Here is a 20,278-nt window from a genome sequence, read left to right as displayed (position 1 = left end):
AGAGGAGATTTCATATAATGGGGTTCCCTGAGTAAGGCTGGGTTTCTGTAGAAGAAGTAGTTTATCATCATGCCATAACAGTGTATCATTATGTTAGTGCCCAAGGGTTCAAATTAAAGTTTCCAAAGTTGTATAAATGTTGGCATTTCCTATGTGTTAAAAGCTTGCACTTAACCTTGCATTGCACCTTTAAAATGTTGGTTTGATGTTTTGTTTGACTCTTGCTCACAGTCTTCTTTATGCCTTTTACATTCCTGTTTACTTACCTACCCGAATAATTCAGCTTCCACTGACGAAACTACCAGTTACCCTCTTGCGCTGTCTAATCCCTGGTTTAGCTGGTGTTCATTTTCAACCCCATTGTATGAAATCCTCATCTAAACTTCCTCTTTCCCTTCACATATTTGCCCTGGTCACTTTGCTCAATACACTTCAATTTCTTCCTTTGTCCACCTTGGTGGTTTGTCATCCTCTAAGTCTCTTCTTCCACACAATCCCCCAGTCCTCGCCTCCTCCATATAAACATGGCAATTCATGGTCCCACTCTCTTGCTCATCATACTCCTTTTATTTCTCCCAATATATAATCACTAACTCCTAAATTCCACTTTTGTCCACACCTCATTCAAATTAATTTGTTTTCTTCTCTGCACTCTTGTCAACAGAAAGGTCCCCAGGAGGCACACTTTCTGTGGTGCTTGGCTGTAATCATAGAAGAATTATGTCTGTGCAGTCCTGAGTAGGTCCACAGCCAACAGACTCTTCAGAGTTTTCAGCTAAATCTCTAGCAAGTCTTTTCAGAACAATTGCAAAATGTAAGTTTTCAAATGTAGACAGATTTTCAAAAGAACAGCGAGAATATTTCCCTAGCGTAAAGCTCCTCCATTCCTGTCAAATTTCATATTTTTATTTCAATAACTAGATGGAGTAAAACTTCTCAGATAGAAACCCACGACATTTTCAACATGGGCAACATAAAACACTTTTTCTCTAGCCTTGTTCTTGTAAAGGCTTATTTTCTTTTATCTGTAAATTGAAAAGCAAACAAGAAAATAATCAGGCTAAGGAAAAGCATCTGATAGTAATTTTTTCAGTCCAAAACTTATTTGGCAAGGTTATAAGTAACTAAAAAAAGGTGTCTTGAAGTGAAGAATGTTGGGACATCTTCACTACAGATCATGCTATCAGATCCAATCATAATATCTACAGTTACAAACACTGTGTATTAATTGTCTCCAAAGGAATAACTTCCAAAGTGCCAAACCTTGAAGCATCTTCAAGCTTTGTGTTTATAAAGATTAAGAGTATTAAAACAAAAACGTATGCATTAAAAATGTTCTTCCAAATACATATCATCATCCTCACAGAATTACTTAAGCCTAAAGCTCACCTGTCCAGTAGTTAGCAAAATTACAGTGTACATGGTATATAGGAAAACTATGTTATATATTCTTACATATATAATACATATGCAATAATTATTAGGTAGCACCCCTACCTGTTTTCATTTAGACTGCTGCTGACTCATCTAGCTCCAGGTTCCTTAGGAGCTATTGAGTTCCAGGCAGGTCAAACCTGAGATTTTTTCAGTTCAGCTTCTATACATAGGAATAAAAAAATTATCATCTTGACTGAAAAAGTGAAATGTTTGCTCACCTTGAAGATCAAAAATTACTAATTTTTAAGCTATTTGGCAAGACTTGGTATGACTTTAATTTTTTAACTCAAGATACCTGAACAATAGAATTCAAATTTTCAAAGAAGGTAATGGCTGCTACATCAGTGCATGTTATTGTAAAATGTCCTGCTTGACACCTTTGGTGCCTTTTCCTATGTTAGCAGAGGAGAGCTGGCTGGAGGCTCACCAGGAAGAGCTCTCTGCTCAGGGTCTGCTGCGTCTAAGAGCACCAAGATTTCCTGTATCTTGCATCAGTGGACATTAAGACTTTGTTGGTTTGGTTTTGGTTGATTGGTTGGTTGTTGTTGCTGCTGTTGTTCCTTTTCTTGCTTGTAAAAGACCAAGTAATTCATATCCTCACAGTCAACACAGTGCAAGTCTGGACTGCCGGAGGGGCAGGAGAGATGTTCTGTTTTGTCAGGAAGCAGTGAGTCTTGTCAGCTGGTTTATCAGAAACTGTTTTCTTCTTTGTGACTCTGCTTGCTGCGAATAATTACTTAACTGATGATCTGCAGCCAAAAGCAGTCAAAATGTTAAATCTTTGAACAAGTTACTTACTTCCCCAACTCCAGTGAGCTATTTGTGGTCCACAGAGTTTTTCATATATGCATGATGGAGACCTCTTAAATTTGCCATCTAAGTCTATGGGATGTTTTCAGTTATGTTGGGAATGGAGTGACTGGGGTGGATGAATAGGAGGTGGATGAAAGTTGCCAAGTATGGAATTAATTGCAGGTAAATTTTGAATTAGGGTAGTGAACAGTATACCCTAGTAAACTTAATCTGTCAATAGAATTCTTACTTTGCTTACAGGTCAGTTTTGGAAATGTTTCTTTTCAGAAAGTTGTAAGTTACACTTCACAAAGCCATTGAGTACAATAGGAAAGATGCATATGGTATCAGATGAATCTGTACTGTTCACTGCAGTCTGTAGAGTCAGCTACACTCAACAGTTTGATATAATTACTACTATCACTTTGTTTAGTTACTTTAATTTACATAGTTTACTTGTGGTCATATAGATTAGTCTTTTCTGATGCCAAGCATACATAAAACACAATGATTTTTTTTTCTTAAAATTCATATTAGAGGCATTTTCAAATCCTGAAGTTTCAATGTATGAACACAAGATCCACTAAATCCATGAGGTTTTGGCTACAGAAACATTAACTTGTTTTTAGACATTAGACATAATTTAGACCATTTTCAAAATGGTCTAAGAGGTTTTTGAGACCAGTTCTCACTGGGAATTGATGTCCCATTGAACTGTGTGGGCTTTTGCCTGACCAACCACTGAGAAGGTTTAGAAGCATTTTATCTTCTAATATTTGGCTTTGCCTCATTTCAAAAAACATATATAATGGCCATGCTGTTGCAATCTGACAGGGATACACAGAGAACAAGGCAGTTACATTGTTTGAGGGATTGTTGCCCTCTTGTCTATAGTGTTGCCCTTATTTCAAAACTTCAGCCCTGCTACCTGACCCATGAAGCACCTGAAATATGGCCATTATTTCCTGGGATATAGGGACTATCTGATCATATGTGCTAGCTGGAGAAATCATCAATTAGTTTCAGATTTGATCCACTACATATTCTACTGATCTGGTTTTACTGTTAATTTCTGCTGTTGTTTTCTTTTTTAAATCGGTCCACGTTGGAATAGAAACAAGAAAAAATTATTGTGATGGTTCTTCAATAACCAGTGCAAGATGACCTTGTAGTCTTGATCAGTTTTCAGATAATGGTGCTCTATATCACAGAGAATGCTTAGTTTTTGCTCTTATTGATGGAGTCAGTTGAGACATGTTTGAGTCAATGCATGCTGAAATGGAGCTGTCTTTCAGCTAAGCTTAAGTGGCAACTGGAGCCTAAGTTTGCCTCAGGTGGCTACTTTTTACGCTTGTGTTAAGGCAGAGAGGCTAACCAGAGTAAAAAACAACCAACAAACAAACAAAACACCAAAACCAAAGCGAAACAAGAACACCACAAATAAACAAACAAAACCCAGACAAACAAAACACCATGATGGTTCTTGCCCTTTCTATGCTGTACTTGATTGATTAGATATATGTCTTGTTGGTTAAGCAATCAGATCTATGGTAGAGAACTACCCACATCCCCTCCCCCAGTTTATAAACTCTACATTAGAGCTAAAAGGAGACAAATGCAACCAGATTAGAAACGAGTTTTATTCTAATGCACTTTTTTCACCATTTGTTACTGAAAGAAATATTTTAGGCTGAAATTTTCCGTGCCTAACTTCTACCAACATTTTTTTTTCATCTTTTAGAATACTAGGGAGAAGAACAATCTCTGTTAGGAAAGAATTGTTGCCACATTTTAAAAAAAAAGTTATAGACAATAAAATTAAGAATTTAAAATAGAAATTGGTATGGAAATATTAATTAATTTTGAGTACATCATGCTCTTACTGTAAGGAAAACTAATTCTAAGTTAACTAAGCTTTAAGGATTCAAAAGCTGGCTTTGAGCATGAGTAATGGTAGCTATAGTTAAAGAAAGGTCTTCTTATTGTGCATACCCTGTTGGTTTAGGAGCAGATACTGCTTGGTAAGACTAGTCTGTGAGTATTGTGAAGTATTAAATATTCATAATTACCTTGTTATACTTCCAGCTTTTAGCTTTGAAGGTAACTACAACTTAAATTATTTGGAATATACTGTGGCAGCTTGTGAATTTGCAAGCTGTGTAAGAGAGAGGCGGCGACAGGAGTTGGTTTGAATTCCAGCAGAGCACCTACCTTGTCTTTGATACACATATGCATGTGTCTGTTTCTGTAAGCGTATCCTGACACATTAGTTATTACAGCAGGAGAAGCTGCATGTGCAGTAAGTTTATGTAACGTTTCCTATCCTATTCAAATCTGCAGCTGCAGATTCCCTGATGTGTGCAGAACTGTGCTCACTAGAGCCCTATTCCGATTAGTTGTAGTAAGGTAAACAAAACTGTACACTACTGTGGCCTATTCTGGAAACTAAAAAAATCTTAATTTTACGTAATATTTTTGTATGTAGCTGCTGCTTCTCAGACCATGTCATCTTACATCAATCTTCTGATACAAATGCAGATTATGATGCTCAGAACCGGATACCCATATTCCCTGCAGAACGGCATTGCACCAGGAAGACAAACTGTTCATGTTTTGGCTCACATGCATGTAAACCACCACATTGCAGAGCTCCATGGATGCCTAATATGAACCAAATATTACAGAAGTCCATTTATATAGGCACTTTCTGCCTTCAGGAAATTATACAACAAATACCACTTTATTATAATGTGATCCTGTTGTTATAGATGTGGGTCAATCTATTTTTATGTGTGCTTATATAACTCAATTATTTGTTCCCAGCTGAAACTTGGCTTACATTCCATAGAGAAGAACAACACTGTTACTTGCAAAAATATTAAGTATTTTAATATAAATAAATATTTAAATATATTCTGTATATAAATAATTATATTACTGTAATTTTACACTCTTCTTTCTTGTTCAGACATATTTAGATAATGTCTCTTTTTCATTGGACAGATGCTCAGAGCTACCTCATCCAAGACAGGTGAAGTCAGAAATATTATGAATGGAAGACATCATCATCATGTAGGAGATAGTTTTTGTCAAAAGTTTCTGGACTGAGAATTGTGATTCAGATATTCACATAGTCTAAAATGTCAGGCGTGTATCTGAATTCACTGTATATAGTTAACTAAAAGCAATAAACTCTTAATGTATATGTTTGAATCCCACTCTAACAAGCATTCTTCACTCCATTGACTTTATAGAAAGCTTTAGCTCCAAACACAACATGCAAAGGAGATGTCAGAAGTCAGCTGTTAATAGGTCCTAGGTGAGGTCTGTGCATGAACAGTACCCTTGTACCTCATCATCACTGTGTTTATTTCTGTAAGCAAAGTGAAGAATACGCATGGTGCTTTGAAGATGATCAAATATTTATGAAATTACTAGTTACATCCATGATGAGTAGTTTCATCCCAGATGACTGATGAGAGGGGAAAGAATTATCTCTTTGGAGCCAGAAAAGCCCATTGCTGTTTTTTAGTCAGCAATCTCGAAGTTCTTTTCTGCTTTCTTGGATGCTTACAAGTTTTAAATGTTCCCTGGAATTTGTCAACACCACCGAATGCAGCATTTGTGCACTGCAAATCTAAAAGTCTTTCAGTTTTAACTTTATTTCTACAGTTTGCATATTTGGAGGTTAGGTAAAATAAGGTAGATATGCTTCCCAGTACAGTACTATAATGATTATATGGTTTGTGTTCCCATGCTGCATCATCTTCTTTCTAAAATTTAAACCACAGAGAATTTTTGGTTTGCAAAGAATTCCCTGGGGGTTAAGCAGCTAGGAGGACTTGACGTGAAGTGTTACGTGAAGCTTGCCTTAGAACACATGAAAATGAACTACTTTCAGCAAAAGTGTCTCTTCTGAAGTTCAGTTCCTCTTGAACACTTAAGAGCATGCATCAGTTCTGTTATCGCTGGATACCAAAATCAAATCACGTTGAGGGAATCTGTAAATGCAAAACAACATGAGTAGATGCTTCCACAACCAGGCATCAGCCTGCACAGACTACTAACATATACAGTTCTGTACTCAAAATAAAAAGAATATCCTGCCTGCTTTGTTGTGGTAGCCAGGAGACGGAGTTCTCCATTAAAATGTGTTTGTCAAACGTTGAAATCTATAGCAAGCAGGTACTCCCATCTCTTGCTGTTGTGTGTAATTATTTTTCTAAGAATACTAGTACACACTTGTCCTTATTTTCTAGATAATAAATAAGATTTTGGCAGAATGATTTCCCAGCAGGAGGGGTTAGCACATAGCTTAAAAGTCCAGAACAAAAATTTCCTTTTACTTACTGAAGCCATTATTTACATTTACATATATCAATCCATGATAGCAGGTATGTAGCCACAATGCCCACTATTCCAGCCTAGCAACTGTAAGAGTTGCCTCCACAAAGCCTGATGACCCAGGATCGGCAACCATGGAATACGAATTTCTCTGATTCTGAATAATCCATTCATTGTTGGTCCCAGAAATGGGCCCCATTAATATTCTCTTTCGCACGTCAAAGAGAATGCTATTGCTATGTGTCCACGTGACATAACGTCACTGGAAAAACATTATAAAGGACATACTTCTTGTTCTACAGGGGATGTTGAGTCTAACAGTGAACAGGAGATGCTTTGTCTTTTGCTTTAATTGCAGTCACTTTTGGTAGGCCTAGGGGATACCTGTTCTGCTGCAATCCTAACTCTGAATCCTTAAGTAAGGAAAATCTCTTATCAATGTCCAAAAAAAGCTTTGTTCAATGTTTGCTACAGCCCAGCTGGATTTCTGTTTCCCTTCTATTGTCTTTAACCATTGGCATCAGGCTTTTGCATTAGCCACTTCAAGGATAAATCTGTTAGCTCGGAGTAAACCTGTGCATTATCCCACATACATCAAGCATTTATTGCCAATTAGGTGCAATCTGTCTTACATCATCAATACCTTTTTAGAACAAAATGTTGGAACCCACCTTTAGCTAAAAAAAGGACTGAAACCAAAGAAAGAAGAGTCTGCATGCATACTTTGTGTCATAAAATCTTAAGCCTAGTAGAAGCAATATTTGGGATTTTTTTCCTCTTCATCTGCTGCTGGACCAATTTATATTTTACTAGGAATGTTCACATATGGTTGTGAGTCACTGACACATGTTGCTCTAAAAAATTGTTCTCTTACTCTCCAGGGAGAACAAGTTAGAGCAAGCTCTCACCCTTCATTGTGTCTTAAAGACCTCAGATGGGACTTTTTCCTCCTTTCGCTGTGCTGCCAGGCTTTGCTGTTCAATCAGACCCACAGGATGAGCAATTTATTCACTTCCAGATATTTTTCAGCAAGTTATAGATCTAGGAATTCTACCCACAATTATTAAAATAACCCCTTCATTTGTTGCCTATTTCAACAGACTTGATTTCCATGAGTGCAGGAAGCAACTCTTTCTCATTCAGTTTCTGTTCCCAAGAGTGATGTTTGTTCCTGTGCTCATAAACCCGCCCTCTTTGTGCACATATAAAAAGACAGCCTTTGCTCTCAGAGTGACTCCCAGCTTTTGGATGACAGGTCTGGAGTATCCAGCTTGAACAGGCTTTTCAGTGTAATGCTCTGTTGCAAGGCTGTTGTAATCTTACTTATGGTTGGAGCCAAAACCTTTTGCTAAGAGAAATTATAGTGTACCTCACACGTAGAGTGTGCCCACACACCTTAGAAAAGAGTATGCGGCAACAGAGCTCTGTGTGAACCTTGAGAAAAGAAGGCTTAGGGGAGACCTTATCACCATGTTCCAGTGTTCAAAGGATGACTACAAAGAAGATGGAGACTCCCTTTTTACAAGCAATCACATGCAAAAGACGAAGGGTAATGGGTACAAGTTACTCCTGAGGAGATTCTGATTGGACACAAGTGAAAAATTTTTCACAATAAGAACAATAAACAACTGGAATAATCTCCCCAGGGGAGTGGTGGATTCTCCAACATTGAACACTTTTAAGATTTGGCTTCGTGTCTAGACTATGCTTTTGCCAAGAACATTGGACCTGGTATTCTACAACTCTATGTCAAAAAGAGCACTGTGGTGGTTGCCCTCTTCCCACTTGTAAGCAAGACATTGCTCATTGCTACTCCTTCAAACTTCTAGTAAACTCCATTTTTGAAGACTCAAACCTCCTGCTGTTCTAGCTTTGCCCAACACAGGTTCCCTCCCTTCTTTCCTCTTTCCTCCCTTGCCCCTTCACACTCCGCTTGACCCTTTCCACACCACTTGTCCTCCTCTGTGGACACCCTTGTCCACCCCTCCGCTCCCACAGGACCTTTATTGCTACCAATTTCTTTTGTCCTGTCATGCATTCCAGATCACACACTCTCTGCTTTACCTTTGTACCCCTCCCTCCCTACCACTTGAGATGGTGCCCTCTCCTGTTTCCTTCAACTGATTGAGGCTTCTGCTAGTGCTCCAAGCCCTTCCCTAATGCTCAAGCCACACATCCAAGCTTCTAATTTCAATCTCCTCCTGGCTCAGGAGTCCTCATCAATATTTCCATTAGAGGTCCTAATTTGAGTTTGACCCACTCTTACAAATTACTCTTTTTTTCGCCTTTATGCTTCATTATTCTGGTCCAATGCTTCCCAAACTTTTCATAGGCAATATTACTCTGGATTCAGTACTCCACTGGCAATCCAATAGGTTCCACATCTGCCTTTGACTGCTTCTGGAAATCTTTGCAGTCTTGAAACTTTGATGAAGTCTTTGAAACATCCTTCTTTACGCTGTCTCAAAACTTCTAGTCTCCAGAAACAAGCTCTCCAAGACTGTACTTAGACTGCATCCAGGTGTGTATTAGGCTGAAACCTGGCTGGAAAGCACTGCACTTTCTTCCAAGTACTCAAACTCAAGTTTCCCTCCCAGGAAAAAAGACTGTTGTGTACCCAAGTCTCACACTGTGGCCAGGACACACACTCAGATGTGGAAACTAGGAAGTATTACTAGTTCTCCAGTTTAGTATGCCATGTGAACCAACTTTGATAATTGTTCTGGGATTAGTGGGATTAGTTGTTATTTCCTCACATCTGCGGGGACACAAGTCCCCTGGAGAAGGAGAGAGCACTGTTGAGGGGAACTGGAACACCATGGACTGCAATTTGCCTGCCTTTCTTGCCAGACAAGTACATGCGCCATCTCTCATCCTCAATTTCTTACAACTTTTACACTTCTATTTCCCTGGCTTAGTTTTACGTAGTATCACATAAAACATTGGGTTTTTTCAGTGACTGCCCTCAAGCCTTCTTTCCTGTTTTCCTGGTTTGACTAGGGGAAGAATCACGTTGCAGACTGGCAACTGTCACTGGTGAGAAAGGTCACACAAGGAGCTGCACAGGTTACTAGAAGAAGGGTAATAAACTGTCACATGCAGGCTATGTAAGGCCATCTTGAAGGCATCTTAGTCTGTATTTCAGAAATCAAGACCCCAGAAGTGCTAAGTAATTTGGTAAAATGTAAATTCTGATTCTCTTTTACTCAGTTTATTTTCAGATATTTGCTGAGGAGCCATTAGATCACATGATGGTATAAACCCAATACACAAACTGAATTGATGATGTACATTTCTTTCCTCTCACCACCTTAAATGGTATTCAGGATTTGGGATTTGGAAGCCATGTATACGGATGTTCATGCGCATGCTCTCAGGAAAATAATCAGTATTTGGCTACAGCACAAATACCTATTCATCAAGTTAAAAGAATACTCAGAGAGAGACCAAATTTAGCTACTCCAAAATCTGTCATTAAACATACTGCCAAAATCATATTAAATGCCATACTTACATATAGAAAACAAGTGTTCAAAATTCTCTGTCTTAATACAGATGGAAGTCTAGGGTTAAGTAAAATGGCAACAGAAGTAATGTTTAAAGAGCATATTTGATTAACATTTAATCTATTTTTACTCAATATATTTTTATTGACAAAATAGTGGGTTTATTATACATCATGAGCCGACACAATATGATTAGGGCAAGGATCGAAGACAAGACACAGAACAGAGGATACCTTTATTAATTTCCCAGTTCCTTTTACTTTAATCAAAGAGGTACCCATTTGAAACTACTGATCCAATGAACAGCTATGCTCTGCTTGAAATACTTGGTTTCAGTTCTGACTTCCAAAAGATATCCTTCAAGGAGATTTTCCACCATGTCTTCATTTTCTGTAAGGGGCTACACTCCTATGACTTCTGCAAGTAGATTAGACAGATTAGAATACAACAGGTTTTTTACAAGTTCTATGTTTCCCTTTAAGATTTTCAAAGGAAAAGTTACTTTCAAAAAAGGGACTTTCAAAGTCTTTCAAGCATAAGTAAAATTACTGCGGATAACTCATAATTTGTATTCTTAGAAATGCATCTTCTTAACAGGGTATGGTACAATCTCCCCTGAAACCTCAATGTCATCCAGAGAAATAATCAGTACAGGTCAAGTGTTCTAAAGAGTTTTAAGTAGTACCAAATTGTATCATTCTTTAAGCGCCTTCTGCAGAACCCAGCCTATTTAATGCTACAATAGAAAATCTAGTTATTTGGCAACTATCTCCATAAAAATACTTCAATAACATTGGGAAATAATTTTCAGAAAATGGCTGAATGACTTCAGTTACAGTTTATTCTTTGTTTTTAACCCATAAATTTCCTCAACTAGGAGTTCACTGGTGGAAAGTAGGAATTTTCTCATCCTTTACTATTTTTTGCATCTGTGTTTTAGAAGAGTTTAAATGTATGTTATCACTAATTATTACAATTAGGTTAATACTGTTTTCTGTAATTAGTTTTTAATGAACATATGTTCATTGATGAAAACTCTAGCCTATATGAAATGCTGTTTAAGTTGAGGAGGTGTGAGAAACGTTCATCATAAAATAACTAGGTATTGAGCTTAGGCACCAATCCTGCAAACACATAGGTATGAGACCCATTTTACTGCTTAGAGAAAAAATGATTAAAACAAATAGATACACTAAAGATAGTATGGCAAAAGTCTAAGTAAAGTCACATCTAAACTGTTTGAGCATGAGCATAGTTTAAGGGAGGAGATTCGTCAAGTTTGATTCTTAAATATGTTAATATACATTCTTCAGTAAATACTTTAATGAATGGAAGCTGAAGACTGAAAATTTCTTCTGTCAGAGAAACACCACCTCTAAGCTGTACCCAGTGCAATGCTGTCCCTGCCATGGGGAAACTACTGTAACACCATATATATTCATAATAGTAAAAAGGTTGTATTTGGCCTTGTATAAACCACTTTATTAATTATTCTGACTTTGTAGGTGAGCATTTTGCCATTTATTTGTTCAATTGATTGTTAATGCTGATATTTATTCCCGATATTTATTATAATTTATTAGGATTTCTAGCAATTCGGCCCAGTTGTCACTATATTTGTTGAAGTAAGTATATATAATATCAAGGGAATGTTTGGCTGTTGATAATTACTGGGAATAACAAAAGATGTATTGAGGTGTAAGGGTTATTTTAAGAGATACATAATAATAAGCCAAACTATTAAAAATTCAAAATTCACTTTGCCAATTTTTGCCTTAAGGACAGAGTCACCTTAGGGAGATACTCAGTGGTCTGAAAAAATATTTCAGATTAGTACAATTATGTTCTGTGTTGTTTTTACACTTTGCTTGCAAACTATATGTATGTATTTAAAATTATCATGTGTACAGTTGACCGCAATCCTTCATGCTCCCTCTTCACCAGTCTAGTTAGGCCTTGTGTAGGTCTATTTTGCTTAATGTTCTTTTGCCTAACAGACCTCCTTGTAGATGAAGGAAGTCCACCCTGGCCAACTCCATAAAATACCAAGGGCCTTCAGTGTTTTGCTGTTTTCTCAACAAGTGACAGAAAATAACCGCTGAAGACAGTATTTTTGGTTGTGAATACAGGGCAACGATGGAGAGAATTCAGGCAGGTGGCACATTCGAAACTACTTTTAATTTGGAAACTGGCTGGGTTTTAAATGAGACGAGGCCCATTACAAGGAACATTTCCATGCGGAATGAACCCTCTATTTCTGGAGCGCCGGGGGAGCCGGGCTCCGCTCTGCCTGGCCTCAGGCCATCCCCCCGGGCGAGCCCTGGCTGGAAGCTGCCCCGGTCTAAGGACCTGCACGTCCATCACCGGTGCGGAACTGCCCTACCTCTGCCCCAGCTCTGTTTTATTTAGAAGAAGCTGCCAAGAGCCGCAGCCAGGCTCCCCCCGCCACCCCCCAGCCACACCAGCACCTGGCGGGACCGCCGAGGACCAGCCCCGTACCCTCCCACCCCCTTCCACCCCGAAAAGTGCACGGCATTATTTTTAAGGCGCCCAAAATAGCGCGCGGCTGCTGCACAAGTCTCCTTATTATTCCTCCAGCGTCGGCCGTAAATCAGAGGAGCTGATGCACCTCCGCCGGAGCCGCTGTCGGCGGCTGTATTTTTGGTACGGGCCGCCGATCGCCGCCCGGTTGCCGGCGTCTGGGGCGCAGCGGCAGCGCAGGCGAGGAGGAAGAGCAGCCGCGGCGACGGCGGCGGCGGCAGTTTCCCCTTTCCCCAGCCCTGGCTCCGCGGGCGCATGCTCACTTGTGCCCGCAGCCCTGGACCATATTTGTCAGGACTACTCGAGAGACGGAGAAAGAGAGAGAATTTTGGGGGGGTAAGGAGCGGCGGGTTCCGATCTAATCCGCAAGCCGTTTAGGGAGCCGCGATGGCAAAGGCTGGTGATGGGGTTTAATTTTCCCCCTAGGTGAGGATGAAAGTTAGAGAGCGCGCGAGAGATAAAGGGAGAGACGCACCTCCTCTCCCTCCCTTACGAAACGTATCTGGGGAAGGGGAGGGGGGCTTCTCCCCCACCACCTCGAGCAGAAGGGATGGAAGTTAATGCCGGGGAAAGTGGGCAAGTGACTCGCAAGTGGCTGGGGAGCGGCTGGGGCACCGGGGGTCTCACTAAATCATAAGTGTACGAGTGTGAAAGAGGAACAAAAGAAAGAGGTGCCTGATATTTCTTTTTCTCTTCCCAAACACATGAAGGGAGTACATGTATATATATATATGCGCAATGTATTTATATACATACACAGGCACGCACGCACGTATGTATATGTACATATATATATATATATGGGGAAGGGAGCTGTGGAAATGTGTTGGAGGGGGCTTTTTTTTAGGGGGGGGAGGGGGTTCCGAAGGGAGGGGGAAGGGAAGGGGAGAGACATTTTGCAGACTTGCCCCACCAATGGGCTTGTCAGTTGGCTCCATTTAATGACACTTACGGGGCACCGCCGCGCTGTTGGGAACAATGTGATGCGGGTGCAGTGGCGGGGGGGGGGGTAGTGGGGTTGCATGGGTGTGCGTGTGAGCGCCGGGCAGGGAGGGAGCGGAGCGGAGGGAGGGGGTTCGCTGCCACCCGAGTTCCACCCCCCCAAGCCCCGGTTCTTTGTTCACAGAGGCTGAAGGACGGGGAGAAGTGCGAGCTGCGAGGGGGCAATGCGCAGCGGAGAGGGGTGTGAAAAAGCCCCGGGTTTTTTGGTCGGAAGCGGTGAGCGGTGGCGGCTGCCGGGATATACCGGTTGAATGTGCCGTGGGTCCCCGTGTGCGAAGGCCTCTTCAGCGCGCAGCGGAGAGAGTTTGTATTTTCCGTCGCTCCTGCACTTTGTGTGATTGTGTGCGAGAGATATTTAAAATATAATCATCTCCCAATTTCCGCCATTTTGGGGAAAGTTTGCACACACATACACATACCACCAAAAAAAAAAAAAAAAAAAAAAGCTCCTAGCAATTTTTTTTATTTTTTTAGAGAGGCGGAAAAAAAAGTCTTTTGCTCGAGTGCTCAGTTCCTGCCTCTGTGCGGTGCGTGCGCCGCGCTCGCTGCGGCAGACATGTGAGGCGGCGGGGAACGGCCCCTGCCCGCTCCGGGCTGCGTGCGGCGGCGGGGGCCGGCGCCTGTCACCGCCGGCGGCTGCGCGGGCTGGCCTGGGGGGGCTCCCGGAGGATGGCCCCGGGGTGCCGGCGGTGTATGTGAGTGCACATACACGTGAGTGCGTATTTCGCTGAGGAGGGGGGGATGGGGGGGAGCAGGGAATAGGACACGGCTTTTCTGTTAAGTTGCGCGCTCTCGCCTGAAGTGCGGCCGGGGTGGGGAACGGCCCCCGCGTACACGCCCGTCTCTCCCTCCCCGTCTGCGCAGCCGGTGCATATAACAACAGGATATAGGCACACTTGTTCTCGCTAACGTGTGTGAGGCGGTGTTTTTTTGGCGGGGGGAGGGGGAAAGCGATTTTTTTTGGGGGGGGGGGGGGGGAGCGGCGGACGACGGGAAGGAGCTCCCGCGGAGCGGCCGCCAGACCCCGGCCAGGGCTGGGGAGAGGCCGCCGGGGCGCCAGCGGCCGGGGCGGGGGGCGCCGCGTCGGGGCCGCAGCTGAGCCCGCTCCCCACCCCTTCGCTTTTTCCCCCTCCCCGTCGGAGCGGGCGCGCACGAGAGCGTGAGAGAAAAAGTTGCAGCGCGGGGCCGGGAGCTGGAGGCTGCGGGGCCGGGCGGGGGCGAGCCCTCCGGGGAGGCGGCGTGTGCCGGCCCCTCCCGCGGGAACGGGTGACTTCTTCGCCGAGGGATGCCCAGAGGACGGCTACGAGCGGCCGGGGAGCAAACCCCCGCAGTCCCCTAGGAAAAAAGGAGCTCGCTCCCCTCTTACTCCTCTGCGCTGGGGGAGGGGAGGAGGGAGGAGAAGGTAACATTTTTTTATTTTTTTTCTTTCCACTCGGAGACAGCCTCCTTTTCCCGGATCCCGGTCTCGGGGGGGGTGGAGGGGGGTGGGAGGAAAAAAAAAAGCCAAGGACCCGGTAAACAAGCAGAGTCCCTCTCTCGTTGTGCAACTTCCTCAGGAACACTTAACACCCAGTTCCTCTCCCCCTCCGCCCGTAGCGCGCTCGCCCCCGCCGCCTCCCCCACGCCGGGGCAGAGGGGCACTCTTCCACCGCTCGATTTAATTGCCCGAGGCGAGGGGAAAGAGAAAAAGGCAAACTGAGGAGAGAAACGGAGCAACTTGAGATCCGCTTTCCGCGAGCGCTCCCTGCGAGGACCCGGTCGGGATGGGCGGGCGGGCGCTTTTGTCTCGGTGGTTCTGCCCGAGCCTGGGGAAGACGCGGACCTGAGCCCGGGTTTTCTCCAGAAAGTTTCAAGTGCAGCAAAAACACGCCGCAAAACTGGCCAAGGAGGGACCTCTGGCGGTAGGCCGCGGGCTGCCGGCTCCGGAGAGCGGCGGCCGCGCCCGCCGGGCCTCGCCGCCGCGTTCCGGCTGCCGCGCCGCTCCGCCGCGCCGGGCGGGCGGGAGGGCCGGCTCCGGGGCGGCCGCTGCCGGGGCCCGCCGGCTCCCACCCAGCCGCGCCGCCCCGGGTGGGCCCGGCCCCACGGCCAGCGTGGGGAGCGGCTGCGGCGCGTCCCGTGGCCGTGTCACTTGTCCCACTCGAGAGCGCGGTTTGAGCCTCAGCGAGTAACGCTTCTTGGGAAGGAGGCCCGTGGAGATGCAGCAGCCTCCCCGGGCGGTGAGGATCGCAGCCTCTTCCATTTATTTTAGTTACCTGTTCTTAATTGCATGGTGTGTTTAAGCTTTACAGTGAAAGGCAGCATGAGTTATATTTTCAGTTCTGCTCTATTTTATTATTCATGCCCCTTGTATAGCTGAGTGGTGTTGGACTGACCATTTCACTTTTTTGTTTCTATTTGTGAGTGGGCTCTCTGTCATGGGTGCTAGAAATCAAGTGTTGAGTATAAGTAAAACTTAAGTGTGTGTCTTTTTAGGAAATATTCCACATTCAGGATCGCAACAGTTTTCTAAATACAAAAGCTGTTTAGGAAACTCGTGCTTTTTACCAAAGAAGTTTTCGCATTTCCAGAAGTTTATATGGTGAACATCTGTAAGAGGAAGCTCCCTGTAACTAGTGGCTGAAGGCCTTAGAGTGCTGCACTTCCATCCGGGTGGTGCCAGGTACTCGTTTTCTCCTGATGAGATTTCAGTGGCGTTGACTGTGGTCCAGTTGGTCATCTCATGAACATGGTGCTCTGATGAAGGTGGCTGAAGCAATGATCTTCTTGGATGGTTTCTGTTGTCAGTTGAGCAATTGTAGTGAACTGTGGTCTTGCTTGTTGTGGTGGTGTATGTTTCACATTTGGTTTAAAGAGTTTTTCTAAAGTGTTGTTTTTTTAAAGTTCCAGTAACTTAAGAAAGTGATGAGGTGATGGGTCCTTTTCCTCTGACTTGTTCAGTTTTATTGGGCGCCTGGGCATCGCCTACTCTGAAGAGAGATGGCTGACTTTTTGTGAGCTAGTCCATTTACTCTTTTTTCTTTTTTTTTTTTATTTTTTAATACTGCTGGTTAGTAGGATGGTGGATTGTGAATGATGGGTGTGAGGAACCAGTGATTACTTAGCACTTACAGAAGAAAGTGATTGTGTGTGTGTAGTCACAGCTTATTAGTGCTGCAGTAGTAGGACTGCTCACCACAATGAGAAATACAAGCTCTGTATGAATTGGAGAGAAGGGAAAATCTATAAATGCAGTAACCTGCCGAGTCTATTTAAGAGCTAGACAAAGGTGAATTAATTGTTTAAGGACAGCAGAGCTCATGGCAGCTGCTAAGAAGGAGCAGAAGAGGAAGGCATTAATCAGACAAAAAGAGCATCCAGACATATATTGCATTGTGGTAAGAAATAACAATTTGAAATAAGTCAGGTGATATTCAGTGTGAAGATTTGGTGCGTCACAGTTCTTCTCAAGGAGGTGTCTGCACAGAGGAGGGAGGGAGGCAGGCACAAATAAACAAAGGCAGAAGTTCTCTGTAACGTCATGTGCCTGGTTCAAGGAATTAAGAGAAACTAAGAAGTAAGATTTCAAAGTTGTTGTACTCAAGTCTTATTGTCTGAGTAGGTTAAACTGCACAGACAATAACAGAAATGAAGGACCCATGAAAGCGTTGCAAAATAATTTTTTGGCATGAGGTACGGGTTCTTTATAAAAAAGATGAAAGTTGTCAGTGTTAAGATTCATTAGCCTTGGTATTGAGTGACTATTGTTACAATGTTCAGTGGATATTTGAAAATGAGGTAGTAGATAAGGGCTGTGTGGAACTGTTACCCAGTGTCTAGCAATGGTGCGGAAATACCTGTGCTGGCTCTCTGATAGAGACCAGACTCAGGAGAGGACAGCATGAATCTCCTTTGGCACTGGTGCAGGCTCAGACTTCACAGCCTTTTGTAATGCATCTGTAGACAGATTGTTTCTGCGAGGAAAAAGGTTTTAAGCCGGTGTACTGGGAAGCAGGAGGAAGCATACACAGTACCCCTGAAGAATCTAGCAGGCAGAAGAGTAGCAACAGATAAGAGGAAATACAGGGACATCATCAATAGGAATTCTGGTACATTTTCTGTTACAAGTGTTAAGAGTGGCAAAGAATTTTATGCTGTGGTCCCTTTGTGAATACATATATAAGCCATATATCTCATCTTTAAAATAACTTGTTATAAACTTCATGAGCAACAGGCAAAACAGTGAAATTTACTCAAACAGCTCTTCACCACACAGAATAGAAACATGGTAGAGCTAGTAAAGTAGTTCCTAAACGGCAGAAAAATGAGATTTTGGAGGAAATGTGTAATCTGCAGGTAGTTATTTTGCTGAAACATTAAAATAATTGACCCATTAAACGTGTACAAAACAAAGCACATATTAAAATGTGGTGGATAGCCTCAAAGCACTTCACCATTTCCTGCACTGTTCCTGTTTGTGGTTGTTTTTCTTTAAGTGAAGAATCAGGTGCAAAAAGATGAAGGGAGAAAAAGAGACAAATGTGGGGTGCACCCAGCTCAAAGAGAGGATTGAAAGAAGAAAAGCAGGGCTCACCCTGGTGGGTTTATAGTCAGGTGACTTTGCCTTTACTGTCATTATGAAGCTAGTTTAATACTGAGTCTGTCTGAAATAGAGGGAGCTTATGTTGTAAGGGGTAAGTCTGCTGTGTGCAGCTTTGGTGCTATAACAAGTCAGCCCTGGTACTGTTCACATTCTTACACATGAAATAAAGCTGAAGCTGAGTATCTGCTTGATCCCCTGGTGTCTAAAAGTTAGTGTGTTTGCAGACTTGTCCCATTCTGATCCATTTTGTTTTCTTGATTTATTGTGCAGGGAAAATGTGTCCCTCTAGCCCATGGGTGCTGCACCAAGCAGCCTCCTCCTTGGAAATGCCCAAAATAACCATACACGGTATTAGGATAAAAAACTCACCTGTTGCCTTTGTTTCTGAAGTGCTGGTGTCACCTAGTTCTGCGGACAAGAGGGACCATGGCTCAGCTCCATAACGATATCACCTTCCTTGGGACCTCTGTCTCTTGGACCTCACCTGTAGTGCTTCTTGCTGAGACCTTCTTCTCTGGCTCTACATGCCCAGTTTTGCCTTTCCTTGAAGGAACCATTGGCTGGGGAGAGGACCAGCACGGGGCAAATCTGTTAAGTTGTCCTGTCAGGGTAGCTACAGAAATTGTTGAAAGTAAAAATAAAAATACAAAGCTATGCATAAAATACAAGGCCCACTATTGCAGACGGGTTGTGCCAATCTGGCACTGCTAGCTTGTGACTTTACTGCTGAAATCTCCTCTCTCTGCTGCCCAGTGACCTGGTACTGAGTTGGCCCCGCTGGTTAGAAATCATATGGATGTTTTACAGGTGGCATCTTAGACTTTCAAAATTTAGGTAGGTGTCAGGTAGTTCTAAAAGCACTGACTGAAAGAAAGAATTCTTCCATTATTATTTTTTTATGTATTCAGTGCATAACCCTATAATTATTTCAAAAACTGCTTGTAAGTTTAATTGGCATATTCTCTCCTGTTTCTTTGCTTTACATCTTTAGAGAGTCTTTCACTGCATGAAACTATCTCATTTTTAGTGCTGGTTGCTACTCTGTGAGGTACTCATTTATTGTTACACCAGCTGGTAAAAAGGAAGGATTTTCTAAAGGATGTGTCTAATCTTGTTTTATATGCTTACTTATTTTAATTAATTTATTGCATATGTCTAAAATAAACTTAATGTTGAAATATTAATATTCAGCACACTTTTTTATAAATGTTATAGCTTATGGCTGTAAAGACTGAGATACAGTTACATCCCTAATAGTGGATTTTGGACATGTTTGGAAGATGACTGTTCCAAGTTCGTACTATTATGTCCTTATTTTTACATCAGATGGTAATTGGTGACAGTCACAGGTACAGTTCTGTAGTTACTTTGCCTCTTATTCATCTTGTATTTTTACTACTTTTTGGAAAGTGTAGCAACAGAAATAATAGCAAATGAAATAATTATGGAATGAGTTGTACTAGTTCAAAGAACTACATTAGCGCTTTAAAAATGAAACCGAAAATGACTAGATAAGACATTCTGTAGTTTTCTTTGTTCTGTGATTTAGATGTATATATTGTGATGCTTTCATCCTTTTTTAGTACCTCATAGCTGTAACAATTTAATTGGTCTCTATCTCCTTATTGTCATTAGTAGAGGAATATAGCCCTATCTTTCATCTGTTAAAACCCAGCAAAGCTGGAAACAGATATTTTGTTAAATGTAATTCCTTTTGGTAAGTTCATTCCTATCTGCATTGCCCTGTGACCTTTTCATCCTCACCAAGAACGTTTCTGAAGGCTGCAGAATCTGAAAGTACAAATTATGTCTTTGATGTTGAGTTAATTTTAAAAGGAAAACCATAATGAATACCTTATCAAACAAGAGAATGTACCTTATTGTTGCTTGTCACCTGAGGAAACTTCCTTAGGTGTAAGTAAGTTAAAAATTTGTATTTTTTTCTTGAGAGAAATGACAGAACATTTATCTGAACGTTTGTTAACTTTTTATTTTTTCTTTTTTTTACTTTGACAGTTTACATCCTGCCCGAGTAAGCTAGGCTCTAAGATTATTTTTTTCCCTGTGTCATTTTTTT

The 20,278-nt window shown here is 42.3% G+C and overlaps 1 protein-coding gene across 5 annotated transcripts in view; it reads left to right on the top strand.

Moving 5' to 3' along the window:
- The first annotated feature begins 12,906 nt into the window (after positions 1–12,906).
- Positions 12,907–20,278, top strand: part of L3MBTL3 (L3MBTL histone methyl-lysine binding protein 3) — a 79,654-nt gene continuing 72,282 nt past the window's right edge. Inside the window, exon 1 of one of the 5 annotated variants that reach the window (XM_082048831.1) lies at positions 12,907–12,956. Coding sequence is in view for 1 of the 5 variants with exons in the window: in XM_082048828.1 (XP_081904954.1) it covers positions 14,292–14,317 (26 nt within the window). In the remaining 4 variants the exon portion in view is untranslated. Of the gene's footprint in view, positions 12,957–14,185; positions 14,334–14,613; positions 15,025–15,714; positions 15,839–20,278 lie in introns of those variants that run through there. The other 4 variants (XM_082048828.1, XM_082048830.1, XM_082048829.1 and 1 more) reach the window with 4 other exon arrangements.

Source organism: Streptopelia decaocto (genome assembly GCF_964273445.1).
Source record: "Streptopelia decaocto genome assembly, chromosome: 3".
Lineage (NCBI taxonomy): Eukaryota > Metazoa > Chordata > Aves > Columbiformes > Columbidae > Streptopelia > Streptopelia decaocto.
Note: the sequence above shows the minus strand (reverse complement) of the source record. Positions and strands in the feature narration are given on the sequence as shown.